The 18,846-nt window shown below is 37.7% G+C and overlaps 1 protein-coding gene across 2 annotated transcripts in view; it reads right to left on the bottom strand.

Moving 5' to 3' along the window:
• The window catches only part of grk6 (G protein-coupled receptor kinase 6), a 48,960-nt gene that overhangs the window by 24,062 nt on the left and 6,052 nt on the right, over positions 1-18,846 (bottom strand). The window contains exon 2 of one of the 2 annotated variants that reach the window (XM_034223065.1): positions 16,510-16,605. In XM_034223065.1, the coding sequence (XP_034078956.1) occupies positions 16,510-16,605 (96 nt within the window). Of the gene's footprint in view, positions 1-9,385; positions 9,408-16,509; positions 16,606-18,846 lie in introns of those variants that run through there. The other variant, XM_034223066.1, reaches the window with a different exon arrangement.

Raw genomic sequence — 18,846 nt, 5'->3', positions numbered from 1 at the left:
TGCGCCGTTCCTTCAACCACCAGCATGTGTTGCAAGGTTTTATAGTGGAGGAATTAAATAAAGGAACATTTATATTATTCCTAAGAAAAGCTACATATTTATGATCTATATTACTGTATAATGTCAGGCCTACATCACACAGCAACACCACATACTGTATTTAATGATTGATCCAATTATTTAGTTAAAATGTGCACTGGCACAATACATTCAGACTGTGTTCTATTGATGTGATTGTACAGGAAATGGCTTTATGAAGACATTTCATTTGAAAAGGAATTAAAAAGTGATGGCTGAAAAGATTATATAATGAACAAACATAGAAAACGCAAAAATAAACACACTTGCATAACAGTAAAACAAAGGAAAAGGCAGATCAGTTTCGGCTATTCAAAAGATAAATTCTAAATAAATTGTTAATTTAACGACATGTTACCAGGTAGAACTGCTAGAAATGTATGACAAAAAGAGAGCGAAACCCACAACCTAATGTACAGAGTTTGAGTAATTCAGAGGTGATTTACTGATTCTATTTTTATTTGAACAGTAAGTAACAACGTGATCCACACAGGAAATCTGACTGAGTGAGAGGAGTGTAACAGATACAACCGTGACGCTGACACATTTAATAGTCAAATATGAAGACACACAGCTGCTGTTGTTAACCAGTAACATAAATCATACTGTGATTTGCATAGATCTGCAGTCCCATTCACGGAGGATTTTTATTAAAAGAGCAGTGGAAAAAAGTAGATGGAAGTGCAACAGGTGAAAGTGAGAAAAACAACCAAGAGGAAAGCTTTGAATGAGAAGAAGTTGGAGTTGTGTCCGGTAGGGGTCTTTTTTGCAACATATTTCTTTTACATTTCACCATATTAAAATGTGTTGGTGAATGGATTTCATAACCACGCAACAAGCCTCAAGGAAATGTATCAATAGCTGCACAGCAGTAAGAAATACCAACTGCAGGGAAAGCAATATTCAGTTAATTCCTTGGTTCGAATGTGGATATTTTTCTATTTTTATTTACTCTTCTGTGTAAACTGGATATCTTGATGCCTTTGAGAACTTTTCAAAGTTTTCTGAATGTTTGCAAAAAATATATTGATTAAAGGGGCCCTATTCTGTCTTTTGGGGTTTTCCCTTTCCTGTAGTGTGTGATATAGATTTTTGTAAATGGTCTGCAAAGGCTAAAATCCCTCACACTCCCCCCCTGCCGGAAACACCTCCATTGGACTCCTTTGCAACATAGTGACCTCACTATGTAACACTTGTGCTTCTATTGGCTTGCGCTCCAACACAGTGTACGTGATAGGCTAAGGCAGTGGTTCTCAAATGGGGGTACGCGGACCCCTAGGGGTACGCGGACCCCTAGGGGTACGTTGGAGTACTGCAGGGGGTACGTGAGATTTATTTTATGTTAATGAAAAAAAAACATTTAAATTTGTTTTTAAATTTATTCTACTAAAATCATACAACAACAAAAACGTATAATTCATACACACATGCATTTACACAAACTACTAATAGTAGTTTAACTACTTAATTCAAAGGTTTACAGTAATTCTGGATAATAAAATGGGAAAAATAAACGGGGTGCTCTCTTTTCCTCTCCCTCTCCTGACAGCCCGTCAGTCTCGTGCAGCTCGCTGAACCTCTAATAAGTGACCGACAGTAAAAAATAAATATATTTATAACTAGTTTAGCTAGTTCCAGAGTAGATAAACTAGCTAAGTGTGTTAGGTCTAACTCTGACTTCACTCGCGTCTATGTCCAAATCTATCAGATCTAGCTAGTTCTAGTTAATTATATGACTGCCTGCTTATCAAAGGACACCTAAACAATAAGCGTTGCTTGGCAACGGCGTGTGGCCGCAAAGTATAGCGCAGCATTATACATATGTTTATATGAGGGGTCAAAATCCCATGCTCATAAAATGCTACTATATTTTTTCTCTTCATTCCCCACGCCCCAAAATAAATAAATATACCAATTTTAGGAAAAGTAACAAAGTTTTAGCAGTGTGGGTTTTATATTAACAGAGTTACACATATTTCAAAACGCGAAGTGTAATAACTGCAGTTTGCCTCCCTGTCAGAATGACAAAGATCCTCAGTGAAGCACAAGCCCATGTTTCTCACTAAATTGTACAACTTATTAAAAAGATCAGTTCAATGCAACTAATGTCGTCTCAGTGTTATTGCATGATGTTAAAATTGGTTTGCCATGAATTTAGTGATGGATTGTAAACATCTGAAGTGTAGCATTTAAGTGCTTCTCAGTTACAATGTTGTTGTTTTAATAAATCAGACACTGATGGTGCAGCGCTGCACTGTACCTCTTTATATAGGCTTTTTTTCCTTAACAAATAGTTTTTGCGCTGATCAGGGGGTACTTGGCTGAATTTCTTTTCAAAGGGGGTACATGAGTGAAAAAAGTTTGAGAACCACTGGGCTAAGGGGTGGGACATCTCTACGCGGTTGACCAATCAGAGCAGACTGGGCTATAAAGAGCTTTTTGAACATTAAAGCATGGAAACATGTCACAGTAGAGACACAACATACAAGTATGAATCTGAACATTTGCATAATAGGGCCCCTTTAATCAATAATAAAATAGATGTATTATTTAAAGTAGATTTATCAAGAAAATGATTAAGCTGTGTTCATGGTACGACGTGCTTAAAGTAATGCTAAAGGTAACATAGTATATGAATACTATTTTGAATGGGTTACAATTATGATTTAAAATGTTCTGGCAATCCCTGGATTAGTTTGGTAATATGACCTGTTGTTTGCACATTTCACTGCGCAGCAGGCACTTAATACATGATGCCATAATAGTTATTTCAATGATGATTAGTAGCAGACCTACTTTACGGGGAGGTTTTTAGATAGATACAGTATCTGGGGCTGTTTGAGTTCATCTGCCCATCTGAGCCTCGGGACAAAAACAAAACCAAGGAAATGTTGATTTGCATGTGTGACTCATGTGGATGCAAAATAACGCAGGAAGGTTCATGAACAAACAAATGTGTTCAGGGATTTGTGATCCAACAAAGAGCAGGGAGGTCAGTGTATCGTTGAGAGAGGAGAGGACAGAAAAAAGGCTGAATGATCTGCAAGTCAAAGCCTTTTCATCTGCTTTAACTAACATCACAAACCGAGTCTCTAAGGGCTTTCACACAATGATTAACTCCAAACTCGAAGAAGAGAAGAAAAACTCCACAATAATGGGATTATAAACTAACAAATGACTGTGTTGCTGCTTTTTGTCTCTACTGTATCTCTATATACAACTGCTAGCACCTGAGCTAAACATGCTAATCAAAGAGTATTCTGGTTTGGGCTTTGCGGCGAGGAGAGGCTGTTTGGTCTTTTTTATTTTAAGCTTGAAAATATTTACGTGTACTCTGTGGAGTTGACTTCTAGACAAACATCGTTCTGTTTACATTTAGTGTCTAGCACTATCCCATGTCTCAAGTTAATTTCCTCTCAGTAAATATTTGCAACATATACATTTGCAACGCCACTTTTTGAATATATTTAAACCCGCATTGTTTACATTCACGTGTTTTGCCTCCATTATTTGTATGGCTTCATTCTTCTTTGTGTTTTTATGATTGTTTTCCCTTTTTGCATTGCACCTCCTGCAGATTAAATGTGTGTAAATCATAATGCATTAAAATCCTCATCAGGACAATACAAGCACTTCTCTATAAAGTTAAAAGTCAAATGGGTATTTTCTGTTTTTGCTGGAGCATGTTCCTCTGAAGTTTAAAATGCACATGTTCTTATTTTTTTATTGACATGAATTGATATTTGATGAGCTTTTGATTTGTTTCGAAAAAAAATTGCAGACCTTATAAAGTGACCTGGCTTACTACTAACATCGGGTGAAAAAGAGACGTTAATGCATTTTTAGTAGTTGTCAAAATATGTCAGCAGTTGGTTTAGAAATCATGAATAAAGTTTGTTCAATGCCATCATTGTTACATATTAAAGAAACAGTAGCAAGAACTTGATTTATGGATCAAATGCTTTAAAATAAATCGAATAAATGGCTACAATTACTGGTTATAAATTGGAATCGACAACTTTACATGGATATTCTTACTGATTGAAAAAAAGATTAGATGTCAAAGTCTTTGCTAGTTGGGGGACTTTTAAGAGATTGTTAAATATGGTTTAGATAAAACAAAAGCGGAGATATACTGACTTTCAGTCGAGGTCAAACACACTTAATAGCATCATATGGTCACACCCTCCGTGGATGGTACAGTAAATCAGCACAACTTGGGTGGAGTGCCTCTTTTAATTGTTTGACATTGTATGTGTTCTTACCAGTTAGCTGAGTCACTTCCAATCACTGACTATGAGTTCTTTCTGCTTTCTACTTATTGCGCTTCTGTTTCGCTGCTATGTTCTCCTTGTTGTCCTCTGTTCGACTCTGATTATCTCTTGTCTCTGCCATATTACACTTTCTAGTCATGCTGCAAAGTGAACAGAGCAGGACAGTGTGAAGTAAATGGGAGCCGAAGGCAAAAAGACCAATAAAGATAATGGCTGGAAACATTTTTAGAGACCGGATGTCACAGGAGAGTGGGATATCTAAAAGGCAATCTGGTTATTCCATGGTTTTAATAATTAACATTTCTCATTGAAAGTAAACAATGCCTGTTTACATACATTACAACCATCCCATTATATCCTATGGAAAACTGTAAAAATTAGCTCCATGAAGCTGCTTGGCTACTCATGTGTGAAATGGGACATCCCCCAGTTCTGGGAATTTTTCATTATGTGGCCGTGGATCACTGGACTTTCTCTATAGATCACTGGAGGTGTGATGTACATGAAAGGAGTGCAGGACTGTACAGAACATGGCGTACATCAACACACAGAGAGCGCACACAAAGAGGCCTCTGTCGGGCCTCAAGGTCCCCGCACAGAATTTATGATGCCACGGGTTTCAGACCGGATCAAGGTCTTAGCACCTCGCCTCTTATCTCTTTATAGAATAAAGTAAGGCAGGAGTAAAAAAGCTGACATTATGCCGTGGATTCCCAATATTAGCTCCGTACTCTAAAGGGTTGCTGTGTTGTTGTTCTTTGCACGATCATTTATGGTCAGTCCATCACCTTAGTTTGGACTAAAATATCTCAGCAACTATTACATTGATTACCATGATATTCTGTACTGATTTTTATGGTGGTTTCCAGGAAATACGAACGGATATGACTACATGTAGCTTAAAGCACTGCAGTGCCTAAAGCAACACATGGTTATAAACTCAATAAATGTGTTCTGAAGTTCCTGAAACATCTGTGACGTCACAGATGCCACATTTTTTTTGATAGATTCCTTGAAGTCTTTTCAACTGCATGCAAATCCCCAAAACTGAACAATTATTACTGGATTCGGCTGTTATCAGTTGCTTCAAAAATATAGACAAATGTAATATATATTTGCATCTTGACATGTAGCTCATGTTTTATTCAAGGAGGTTGAAATATGGTGGGAACTTGTGAAATCCTAGTGCTTCGTTGACTAGCAATGCAAGTTAACAATGGATAGCCAGATTGTTGACCATCAATCAGATGCACAATTAAAACGCTACAATACATTTTGGGGAACATTTTATTTTGAAACATTACTTTATACCAGTGTGGACCTGGTTTCCTGTACGTACTTGAACGCGCTGTCTTTAAACAACTCTCCTGTTATCTCAATCAGAACAACCTTCTGGATCCGCACCAGTCTGGTTTCAAGGCAGGTCACTCCACAGAAACTGCTCTCATTGCTGTCACGGAGGAACTGCACACTGCCAAAACTGCATCCCTCTCCTCTGTCATCATCCTGTTGGACCTGTCTGCTACATTCGACACGGTGAATCATCAGATCCTCCTTCGCACTCTCCAAAAACTTGGAGTTTCAGGCTCTGCACTTTCCCTCCTCACCTCATACCTGAAAGACCGTACCTACAGGGTGACTTGGAGAGGGTCTGAGTCCGACCCTTGTCAATTAACTACGGGGGTCCCTCAGGGCTCTGTTCTTGGTCCCCTCCTCTTCTCCCTGTACACAAACTCGCTCGGATCAGTCATTAGCCCGCATGGTTTTTCTTACCACTGCTACGCTGACGACACCCAATTAATTCTGTCCTTTCCCCGCTCAGAGACCCAGGTCGTTGCACGCATCTCTGCTTGTCTAGCTGACATCTCTCAGTGGATGTCTGCTCACCACCTCAAGCTCAACCTTGACAAGACTGAGCTGCTCTTCCTCCCGGGAAAAGATTGTCCCACTCTTGACCTAACAATCAACATCGGCACCTCAGTTATTTCCCCGACTCAGACTGCAAGGAATCTGGGTGTGACCCTAGATAACAACCTGTCCTTCACTGCAAACATCGCTGCTACAACCCGTTGCTGCAGATACACGCTTTACAACATCAGGACGATACGTCCCCAGCTGACTCAGAAAGCGACTCAGGTTCTGGTCCAGGCTCTCGTCATCTCACGCCTAGACTACTGCAACTCCCTCCTGGCTGGTCTACCTGCATGTGCCATCCGACCTCTGCAGCTCATCCAGAATGCAGCGGCTCGTCTGGTCTTCAACCTTCCTAAATTCTCCCACACCACTCCGCTCCTCCGCTCCCTTCACTGGCTTCCGGTAACTGCTAGAATCCACTTCAAGACACTGGTACTTGCTTACCATGCTGCGAATGGATCTGGCCCTTCCTACATCCAGGACATGGTTAAACCGTACACCCCAGCGCGTGCACTACGCTCTGCATCAGCCAAACGACTCGTTGCGCCCTCGCTGCGAGGGGGACCCAAGTTCCCATCGGCGAAAACACGTGGGTTTTCTGTCCTGGCTCCAAGATGGTGGAATGAGCTCCCCATTGACATCAGGACGGCAGATAGCTTGCACATCTTCCGGCGCAAACTGAAAACTCATCTCTTTCGACTCCACTTCGAGCGTTAGAACTATTAACGAAGCACTTTTATACTAATAAAGGACTGGCTTACCTAAAGCCAGTTGAGTAGCACTTGAAATGTTTGGCTCTATGAAACCTGATGTACTTATATGATTCTGTTTTCTTCAAGGTTGTGTCTTCATGGTCGAATGTACTTATTGTAAGTCGCTTTGGATAAAAGCGTCAGCTAAATGCAATGTAATGTAATGTAATGTTCCAGTTTCCATTCATGTCTTTTGAAGTACTTTTTTTCTGATAATACATCTGCTCTATTTCTTGAGTAGCATTTCAATTCAGGATGTCTAATTGCAATTGTAAGGGTATTATCAGACAGTGGTATTTATACTGTAACTTAAGTAAGGGTTAGGGTTACGGTTACGGTTTGCATGTGTGTTAAATGTTCGGACCTGTATGTGATAGCTTAGTAAAGAACATTGTGTGAACAGAACCACAAGTCTTTAAAAGTTAGGCAAAGTGCAAGATAGTAATGTTGCATATTGCCTGCATTGTATATGATGATATAAGACAAACAGGAGAACAACAAGAGAGGCAGTAAGACAAAAACAAAAGAAGATAACAACAGAAGGCAGTTAACAGTTTCCTGAATGTCTTTCTCGAGACTGCCTCCCACTCACCTATTTTTTCTGGTTTTATCAAATCTGTCATAACTGTCTCTCTATCTATGTTTGTATATCTTATCAGCTGTCTTATTGACATTTCTTTCTCTCACACTTCATTTTCCACTTTTTCTATAATTGATTTAACATTTTACAGTATTTTGTCTGCTCCTCTAACTGGGACATTAGCTTTTCACAGCTGTGGTTTTGTGCAGCTGAACGTCCTGTCTCTCTGTGTCACAGTCTGCGTGACGGCATGTTCGACTGAACTCATTGAAATCAAAGCTTTTATTTGCATGGCACCTTTCTAGAGAGAAGCTGCTCTGGAAGGGTTTCCTGAAGAAAGACACATCAAGTAAGCACAAACTGCTTCAGCCAAATTCAATACGACATACAGGATATTTAGCATTAGCATTCACATCTGAAGTTCTGAGGATATAAGGAAACTGACAAAGAATCAAAAGCACACAATGACCTAACACAGAATGGTCATGGTGTTTTTTGTAATATGCTGTTGCATGACTGTATGTTATTCGAATGAATGTAGGTAATGAAATATAAAGTGGTGCGGACGGAGAATGAAAAACTCCACAAATGCAAGAAACCTGTCTGCAAAGAAGAAATATCTACTGAGGGTCTCTGGATGTTCTGCATTTGTTTATAATTGATTTGAACAGCTTCATCAAATACAGTTTTGTTCCTTTTACTTTCTATTCAGGCCGCATTTACTGTTTCATAAGCTGGCAACGTAACTGTTTAAATGCTAATAACATTACATGTCCTAAATAGATGACAAGGTTAAAAGGTTCATTCATTTGTCAAGTTGCAAAGTGAAGGGCAGTTGTTGCGCCTATATGAAAAATAAAACTGAAATACCCTTACTTTTATACATACAAAGACTTCGTTGAGGAATGAGGGTATTGCAAAACAATAACTGATTCTAGAGACAAATAGCCTTTTCTCTCAGCCTGATGACGTCATACAAATGTTTGTAGTCTGGGAGTAAAAGTTCAGTACTATTAACCTTAGCCTCGGGTTTCCAGGGTTAGGGGCCACATCCGCCATGCGAGACAATTCCCTAACATGTTTAACGATAATTATATTTTAAATCAATGAGGCAAAAGATGACGTTTCATTGTAATTACTTGTGTATGCTGTGCAGTACTTGGGTAATCGATGTAGTAACTTTCCACATCTGCTTTAGCCGGCAGGTATTAGAAATAAAACCAGATTTAAAATTCAAATGTAATGTACTTTTCCTGTTGAATGTGACTTATTGGTGTTATAGCTCCAACACACACTAAAGGTACAGTACATGAATGAAGTCTTGTGGCTCCTAGTCATGATCCTGGAGCAGCCTGTCTGTCGCCACTGCGCCTCAAGGCTGTATACGTTTTATCACAGGTCGCCATCAGCCTCAATGCTTCTTCTTTAATGGATCCTAACAATGTGGCCTGTGTTTGTTTACTCTACAAGGCCTGGCTGCCATGTATGCAGTCACACTGACTCGGCCCATGGATAGGAACTGCACTATAAACATGTTAATAGAGGTAATATTTCACATCACACTGACATCACATGTTGCTATAGTTAACCACACACAGGGCTGAAATATATGAGAACATTTTTCCATCTGACCTATTTTAAGTATTTACATTGAGATTTATACATTAACTATATTTGTGCTCCAATGTCATTCAAAATCAAAAGTAGTGCTGCGTACCAGTTCAAGTCCGGTTAAAACCGGAACGTCGGGAACCGGTACTTGGACTCGCAAAAAAACTAGCACTTACGTATTCTGGTGTCTGTGGTTATTTAAACATTCCCTGATAAACGTTATTCAGCGTCAATAAATGAGTGCTAATCCCAGTGTGCTCAGTGTACAACATCACATGTCATTTCACCTTCGATTCACGGTTTGAAAACGTAGCATTTCGCCACATGCTAATGCTAACCGGAAGTGAATAATTTTCAGAATAAAAGTATTAAATTAATAGTGTGAACTTCCGTTTTTTTCACAATAAAACTGATTTAAATTAAATAGTGTATTTAATTCAAAATTACGTCATATCAACATTGATTTTAATTTCTAACAGTATGTATGTACATCACTATGTATGTAGTATGTACTGTATAATGTACACATGTAGAGTTGTAGAAAATACATGGTGTACAGACTGTACAGTACACTCTGACTGTACAGTCACTACAGTGTAGTCTATACTGTATAGTAGGTGTGTAACAGTGTAATGCATATAGTCTACTCTACACTCTACCTTTCAGCAACGTTTTAGGGATTTAGGCTCAGTCAGCTCAGGGACTGTTTGGTTACTTTAGTTTGGTAAATGAAATAAATATTTGAACTTTGTAGTAGTTCACTGTAGTTGCTGTCATAAGTCATTTGTAGACTAAGTGACAAAAAGTGTTTTTTTTACATTTGTACTTTGTAGAGAAATGTAGACACAAGTTGGAAGGGAGCACAATAAACCTGATGAGTTTGAATTTGAGTTGATTATGAGTTAATTTTCAATTGATAATTAGCTCACAATAAGTTCACTTTAGTTACTCACACAACTTGACACAAGCCATGGGTTCAGGTCCGGACTTATAAGTCCGGACCTGAACCTGAACCTCTGGACTTGAGTCCGGACCTGAACCTGAATGTGAGTCCAGGTACGCAGCACTAATCAAAAGTACAGTAAATTCGACAAAAGCAAAACAAGTCAACATGTCAAAGCGACCTTGGGCAATCTTATATAAGTTGCTTTGGATAAAGTTGCAGCTAAATGACATGTCATACTTTCTATTTCTTTCTTTTCACCATGCTGCTGGCTGAGCTGAGATAATTCAAAGGTGGTTCCCAAGCCGCAGCTTTATTAAGGCTCTATATTATCACAAGTACTGTCCATTATAAAACTCCACCTTCTTAGCTGCACAAAGCTATTACATAATGAGTGGAAAGTCCGAAAATCACTGTTGTGCATCTGGTTTTAAAAATATCACAGACCTTCATGACAGAAACCCAACGAGAAAGCTCTTTTTGTTTCATAACAACATTTAATTAAAGGCATTAATAAAGAGTTTTGCGATAAAGAAGTCACCTGACACTCGTTAAAATAAAATACTAGTATCTCTCTTTAATCAAGTCAAACATTTTGATGTGTGGCTTCTTATCTGTTCAACAGTCTGAAACACCAATTCGAATTAGTGTCTCAAACAAACAAACACAACCAGAAAATAATCACATATCACATGCTTGAATCTTGGCCTTTTTGCTTGAAGAAATAGTTTAAAGATTAATTGTTGCAGATAAATCTACAACTTGTTTTGACCCTAATTATATTTTAGCATGACTCCCCGTAATCAATGGAACCAATCTACACGAACCACATTTGTGCACGAGGCTGGGGATGTTCCCAAGTTAATTAAAAAAATATCAAACTTTGACAATAAATGTATTGTTACTCAGGATATAACTTTTGGTCTGCTCGCTAAAAAACAACAACCAAGAGCTGAAGTTCAAACTCTCTTTAAATTGATCTTTTTTCTACACCAGCTAAACTTTTTCCTCGACTCAAACCCTGCATTTCCTCCCATACTCTCATATCTGTACATCTGAGTCCTTCTGTCTGCTCTGCTTTCATAAACTCTCTGTCTCCAACCTGCCACCTGTTAAAAGGAAAGTAACCATACTGCAAGCTAAAACGGCAAAAACATCAGTCTGCTTCCTCTTTCTGTGCAGGCCACAGTTTCCTCTGTGGCACTACTTGAGCGAGACTTTTTTCAGCCTGTATATGCATTCAGAGTTTTCATGCGTGTAGTTTTCCTAAACTGGATCACTGATCTGCTTGATATAGAAAGGAGTCAAGTAAGGACAGATTTGAGCTGCTTGACTCTGAACTTATAAGAGAATGTAAGCATAACATTGAGTTCTAGCTGATCAGCTCAGTGTACTCTCATGACTAATCAGGTGACTGTCCCGACAACATCTTTAGGTTTTATAGAAATTCAAAGGAAAATGTGAAAAGAAAAAGAAAAACAGAAGCTATGCTCTTTGTCTGCGGATTGGACAGGAAGCCTAACAATTGCAAAAAAAACAACACTCATTGTCTGCTCCGATTAGTCAATACCAAAAGTAGTACAACATTTGTAAATTGTGTAATAGTAAAAAATAAAATGGATTTTTAATTGGTGTTTTTTTAATGTATTAACAAATCATAAGATCAATTGATGGATACATTATATGTATTTATACATAGTAACTTCAATTGTTGGTTTGAGGATTCTTGAGTTGGGTTTTTTATGAAATATATATATAATTAGTTTCTGATGGCTTATAAAACTGTTTCTTCTGCCTTTACAAGGAAGTTGAGTTTGGAGAGAATTCATGATTTCTTTAGGCAGAAAGCATGACTTAAACACATTTCAAGGACTTGCGCAAGGACATTTGCAACACAGTTTAGCAAGAATAAAAAATGACCTGCACCACCATGACAACCCAGTCTCATGGCATTTCGTGTTCACCAACACGATTTCCCCCTTTTTTTCGTGTTGCACAGCACGATTTTAAAAGCAAAGTATTTCTAATGTGTTTCGTGCCTGCAGCACGTCTTTTTCTCCGCTCGGATCGTGGAAGACCGGAAGCTGTGTGGTTCATAAAAACATGTTCTTACTCAATATCAAGCCACAATTATTGCTTTTATTTTAAATCGTATAATTTCTGACTTTTGTTGCCGTCTGTGAGGAAAATAAATGGGGCTCAGAGCCTCAGAATACTGAAATCTGTATTTTTTAAATCTTTTTTTCCTTCTAATTTGTTATTCTTTTCAAAATAACACACTGTTATTTACTCACCAATAACACACAATTATCCTTGCTTTTATTTATTGGTTTAATTCCATAATCTCGGGCTTTTTTGGCGTCCGTCAGGAACTGAATTTCAAAATAAAAATAACCGGAAACAGACGTAGGCCTCTAGGAGTTTAGGATGGCCGAAGACACTACACTACCCATAATCCCCAGCTATCGTTTAGGACTACTGTCCCCGTGATTAATCTTCAAGCTCTGGGATTGGATGTTGGAGTGGCAGTGCGTCAAGTTTACGCTAAGCGTCAAACAGCTGTGTGAAATGGAACGAAACCACGCCAGACTATCCAAAACTGGAATCGAACGCCCCCCCAGAACTACACATGCTGGCTATTGTGTTTCGCAAAATGTTCTATGGGACGTCTCTACTGAACGTTTTTGTTTTTCCCACAATTAGAAGTTGCCAGTATTAAACACATCGGTGTTATCAAATGTAAAACATATAATTAATAAATGGGTGAAAATCGCTTGTGTCCATAATGCGCAGCATTAATATACCCACATGACAGCTGATTGTTACTTTGTAATTCTACTCCACTACAATGGTTAACCTGGTATGTTTACTTCACTACACTTATTTTAGTTACTTTGCAGATTCTGATTAATGATGTGAAATATAAACAACCCTTAAATCAAATCAAACCCCACTGCAGTCAGCATGTCGTTGTGTCCCTGGGCAAGACACTTTACCCCAAATTGCTCCTGTGGGGATTGCCCACAGTATTGAGTATGTAAGTCGCTTTGGATAAAAGCGTCTAACAAGTAACATGTAATGTAATGTAAAAATCAGACTTTAGTTACACCTGAGTAAAATTCAGGTAAGGTGATTGTCAAGTGCCAACAATCAGGAGAGATATTTGATAGTTGGTGCTTGAGAAGACTAAACATTTATCTGCAATTGACATGAATGGAAACGAGTAATAAAGTATATTCATTACTCGTTATTCTCTACTAATAGTTAATTAAAGACTGTATATTATGGCTATTTTGCACATCCCTTTCAAGATTTCAAGATTTTCAAAGGTTTATTGACATATCATATACACAACTATGGTGTATCCAATGAATGAAAATCTTGGGTCACAGGTTCCTCAACAGTGCATTACAAGACATCTATCAATATGTGTGTACCTCCACCATTAAACTGTCATATTCTGCACATTTCTTATTCTATCTACATACATAACAGTATAATCCATATGTATAATATCAGTTAAAATAAGTGCTTCAACATAGTTAACATTGCAGGAAAGCAATATATTAGACGTTAAGTACTTTGTCAGGCTTAATATTTATCTGTAGATAGATACCCCCAACGGTTTTTTCTTATTTAAAAGAAGACCTTAATCTAAAGTATTATTTAATGTTTAAATAAAGGTTAATTCGTTTTTCTGTTTTGCACATCCTCCTATTAATATCTTCGTACATCCTGCACTAAACTGTTTTATTGTAGAGATCACTTATAGTATCTTCTTGATTTTTTATATTCTATATTTCTATCACAGACCTTCTACTTTCCCCCTATGAAAGTATGTACTCTTAATATTTTTAAAATATAACACATAAAAACAATAATTCAATAACGTGCTTTAACCACTAGGCGGTGCACACAAGGTACACACAGCCATAATAACTTTGTATTATTAGTGTAGGACACTTATGTATGTACAACATCTGAAGATGTGTAGTTTTATTCATGCTTTCACATCATTTTACAGAATATTGCTATACTATTTCAGACTCAGTATTTACATTCTTACATTCAAAGAAAATCAGTAATATCTTTAAAAACGACAAGTCCTTTTATATCAGCTGTGCACCGTTATGGTGTATCTGTGAATTAGATCAAATGTAAAAGTCAGCCGAATTAGTGTTGATACTGCAAGGAGACGTATTGTGTGAAGAGAAATTGAAGATGTTGTTTAATTGTTGATATGTTTATGATCCACGTCAAGTATTCAGTTTCGGCGGCATTTCTTCCAGTTTTTCAAAAAAGGTCTTCTCATCAGGGCTCTATAAATAAAGAACTACGGCAGATCTTTATGTATGTAATGTAATGCAGCCGAACCGTGTATTACAATGCCGTTATGTGATGACTTTCAAAGAGAAAAGCAAGAACACTCAGAATTACGTATTATTTTATTCTTTTAAAATGTTTTCCGGATTTCATATCATATAAACCCCAAATCCCAGCATGCATTGCGGCTAAAACATCCAATCAGCGAGCTTAAACCATAGCTGAGGATCTTGGGTAATCGCTCGAAATGCCTACGTCTGTTTCCTGGCTCCTTCGCGTCGAAAGGAGCCAGTTGAGGTGGTTCGGGCACCTAGTTAGGATGCCACCTGGGCGCCTCCCTAGGGAGGTGTTCCAGGCACGTCCAGCTGGGAAGAGACCAAGGGGTAGACCTAGGACCAGGTGGAGGGATTATATCTCTTCACTGGCCTGGGAGCGCCTTGGGATCCCCCAGTCAGAGCTGGTTGATGTCGGCCAGGGAAAAGAAAGTTTGGGGCTCTCTGCAGGAACTGCTACCCCCGCGACCCGACCACGGATAAGCGGGAGAAGATGGATGGATGGATGTTTCCGGTTATTTTTATTTTGAAATGTAGTTCCTGACGAACGCCAAAAAAGCCAGAGATTATGGAATTAAACCAATAAATAAAAGCAAGGATAATTGTGTGTTATTGGTGAGTAAATAACAGTGTGTTATTTTGAAAAGAATAACAAATTAGAAGGAAAAAAAGATTTAAAAATACAGATTTCAGTATTCTGAGGCTCTGAGCCCCATTTATTTTCCTCACAGACGGCAACAAAAGTCAGAAATTATACGATTTAAAATAAAAGCAATAATTGTGGCTTGATATTGAGTAAGAACATGTTTTTATGAACCACACAGCTTCCGGTCTTCCACGACCCGACCGGAGAAAAAGACGTGCTGCAGGCACGAAACACATTACCAGTAGAAATACATTGCTTTTAAAATCGTGCTGTGAAACACGAAAAAAGGGGAAAATCGTGTTGGTGAACACGAATCAATAGATTAAAAATCGTGTTGGTGAACACGAAATGCCATGAGACTGGGTTGACCATGAAGACTATCTGAAACAAGCTAGCTAGCATTAGCTATTCTGCTAGTAAGTGGTCATTCAGTTAAGTTTCATATTTTTTTTAATAAAGTCAGATGGTGGTATTGTTTTCTAAGCTGCTTTAAGGAAGGCCATGTGCATCTGCTTTCTGGAGTACAACAATAAGATTGATACCACTCTCAATTTACGAGTTAGCTGAGAGTAGCATAAACAGGTAAATAAATACTAGAAAACATACCAGTAAAGTATCTAGCAGTCACATAGTGTAAGGAACATTTACCTGTAACACTAAACAGACACCGCACCTGTAAATGATATATATTTATAAAATCTATTGATCTTTTAAGATAAGATAGTACTTTATTGATCCCAATTTGGAAAATGTTTGTGTTGCAGCATAAAAAGAAATGGCATTGTACAATACAAATTAAAAGACAAGAAATAAACAAGAAATGTTATAACAATTTTATAAATATTGGCAATATTGGAAATAAAATACCATGTCAAAATTGTTGTATGTGTATATAAACTTGGCCAATAAAGCTGATTCTGTTTTCTGAGGTGTTTGAACCTCAAGGCCACCATATCCACATCTGAAATGATGACCCTCGGCTCTTTCAATTACAGATGCTGCTGTGTATGCTTTGACACCACTAACACTGGGGGAATAACGAAGAGCATTGCATAAGATGAGCTATAACCAAAATCTATACATAGAGTAGTCCTGGAGTAAATTGTATATGTATAGCCCATGTCAGGAGGCATTGTTGTTGAAATGTCATTATATTGGTCTATCCCGCACACATGACATCCTTTGAACTGGGAAAAGGGATCCCTCCACAAGACGTGTTTAAATCTTTTTCAAAAGCCTGAGACTCATTTAACACATAGAAGACTATACAAAGACTTTCATTTGAAACAAGATAAGAACCCTTCCCTGTAATGGGGAAATACATCAGTATCTTACCTGTGCTTTGTCGCAGTTCTTCACACAAACTTATGTGGGGAAACTGAAGCAGCTGCTTCCATTTCTTGCTTTTTCCTTTTCTGTTCCCGCCGCCTCCTGTAATACAAAGAGCTTTGGTTGACATCTCATGTCAAATGAAACATAAAACTACACAATTCAAAAAGAGCGAAGATAGTTAAAAATTAACATAGAAAATGCAGTTTCTGCAAGAGAGTAATAATACAATGTTGTTAAAAGGGCCCTATTGTGCTCATTTTCAGGTTTCATATTTGAATTATGTACCTCTACTGTGAAATGTTTACATACTTTAATGTTAAAACACGTCTTTATTTTTTTCATACTGCCTCTTTTCACCCTCTTCCTGAAACCAGAGCCCAGTCTGCTCTGATTGGTTAGCTGGCCAGCTCTGTTGTGATTGGTCAACCGCTTAGAGATGTCCCGCCCCTTAGCCTATGACGTATGATGTGTTAGAGCGCTCTTTAGCAATTAATGTAAGTCAACAAAATGTCCTAACATGTATGGTATAACATTCAGCCATAAAAATGTACTTGAGAAACTGCAGCCGGATAAAACACAAAGGGCCAACGTCACTCCAACAATCAGAACAAATAAACAGCGGATCAAATTCCTGTCCTCTTTCAAAAGCTTGTGATCTACAATGATGTAGCTTCAGATGCAGCTTCATTCACTTCAATCTAATAACAAGAACGAGAGCCAACATGATGCTCATTGTATTAGATTTAACTTTCATTACGTTTCCTTTACATGTAGATAATATGATGCTGATCCCTGATATGATTGTAAAAGTGTTCTCAAAGTAATCATCTTGTATCTATGTCTTGATTCAAAAATGTTTTTATTATTTGGGGACAAATACAAAGTAAGACAATAATGGTATTAAAAAAATACCAATAATGGTATTCAAAAAATTACAAGTATTGAGGGATAGAATAAATTCACAAACTGTTGACACGATTGTTCAGAAAATACAAATAAAATAGATACAATTATTATATTCTAACCAATTATAATATCAATATAAATGGTTCCATTACATGTACAGTGAAACTACTCAATTTCAAAGACACCTGATATTTTTGTATTAGCAACATGGGTTGGAAAATAGTGAAACATGCTAATCACAATTCCCCAGAATAACAGGTTTAGGACTTGTTATGACAGGCGGTCCAAAGCCGCAACATATTCAGCTTACAATGATTAAAAACTAAGAACACCGCAAATCCTTATATTCGCCAGGCTGAGGCCAGCAAAGGTTTGGCCTTGTTTCATTGTAAAATGACTTAAACAATCATCAATGTGATTTATTTGAATGATTGTTAACTAATATTTCAACTAACCATTTAAACTCTCCCTAACAATTATTCTGACTCTCAAGTAGAGATTAAATGTCTGTTTTTTTACTTAAAAAACATATAAAGAATGTACAATAAGCTTTTGTAGGAAACTCAGTTCACTTATGTTATTGACATAGACCTCCAACATATGTTAATTAAAGAGTTATTATTTCTGTTAGCCGACATAAAAAACACTGATTGTGAGATGTGAGTGTTTATTCAGGGGTCTGGTGCTTTGCTTTATGTTGCTTGGAAGGCAAAACTTGGGGCAAAAAAGGGTTATTTTAAAAATACTTGCTGCTCATAAAACTGGTAGCTGGGAGTGTAAAGTTCATATTAAAGACAAAGCAGATGCATATATCCAGATTTTTATCAACTCAGCTCCTTTTTTAGGATCAAATGAAATAGTCAAAGTATAAAGTGATAACAGAGGCTTGTTGTGAATACAGCAGCCCACTGTGTGTTCTGACAACGAGAAAAGTCAATACCTCGCTCCAGGATTTGCTATTCAAATACTGCACGGCGGCTGCTACTAAAAGTGAATTGTCATAGATACGATGCAAACAAGATGTTTTGTTTGTTTCGGGGAAACAGAAGATAATATCAGCCGCAGAATTACCAACAAGCTGATTGATAACAGAGATCCCCGAAGTCCGTTGTGTGCATTAGTGGAAATGTAAATCAAGACAAACAGCATGTCAGTGAGACAGGAAGACATTGAAACACTGATTCGCCACAAAATTATTAACATACGTAATTAGAGAGAAAGCAGGCAAATGAGTTTTTAATCATAGAGGAAGATATCCCACATTGACATAGGATGAAGGATCTTTTTTTGACAATACACGACGTTTGTTTTGAACTAGAGGAAGGACATTCAATCAAAAACGAAACGGTATCTAAGACACTAAAGTTCAGCCTGACATGAGATAACATCCCCACCGCCAAAAAAATACCATGTCACACCAAAATAAAGAAAAAC

This window comes from Gymnodraco acuticeps, unplaced genomic scaffold (assembly GCF_902827175.1).
Source record: "Gymnodraco acuticeps unplaced genomic scaffold, fGymAcu1.1, whole genome shotgun sequence".
Lineage (NCBI taxonomy): Eukaryota > Metazoa > Chordata > Actinopteri > Perciformes > Bathydraconidae > Gymnodraco > Gymnodraco acuticeps.
The sequence above is the reverse complement of the archived record's forward strand: the minus strand, read 5'-3'. Positions and strand labels throughout refer to the sequence as shown.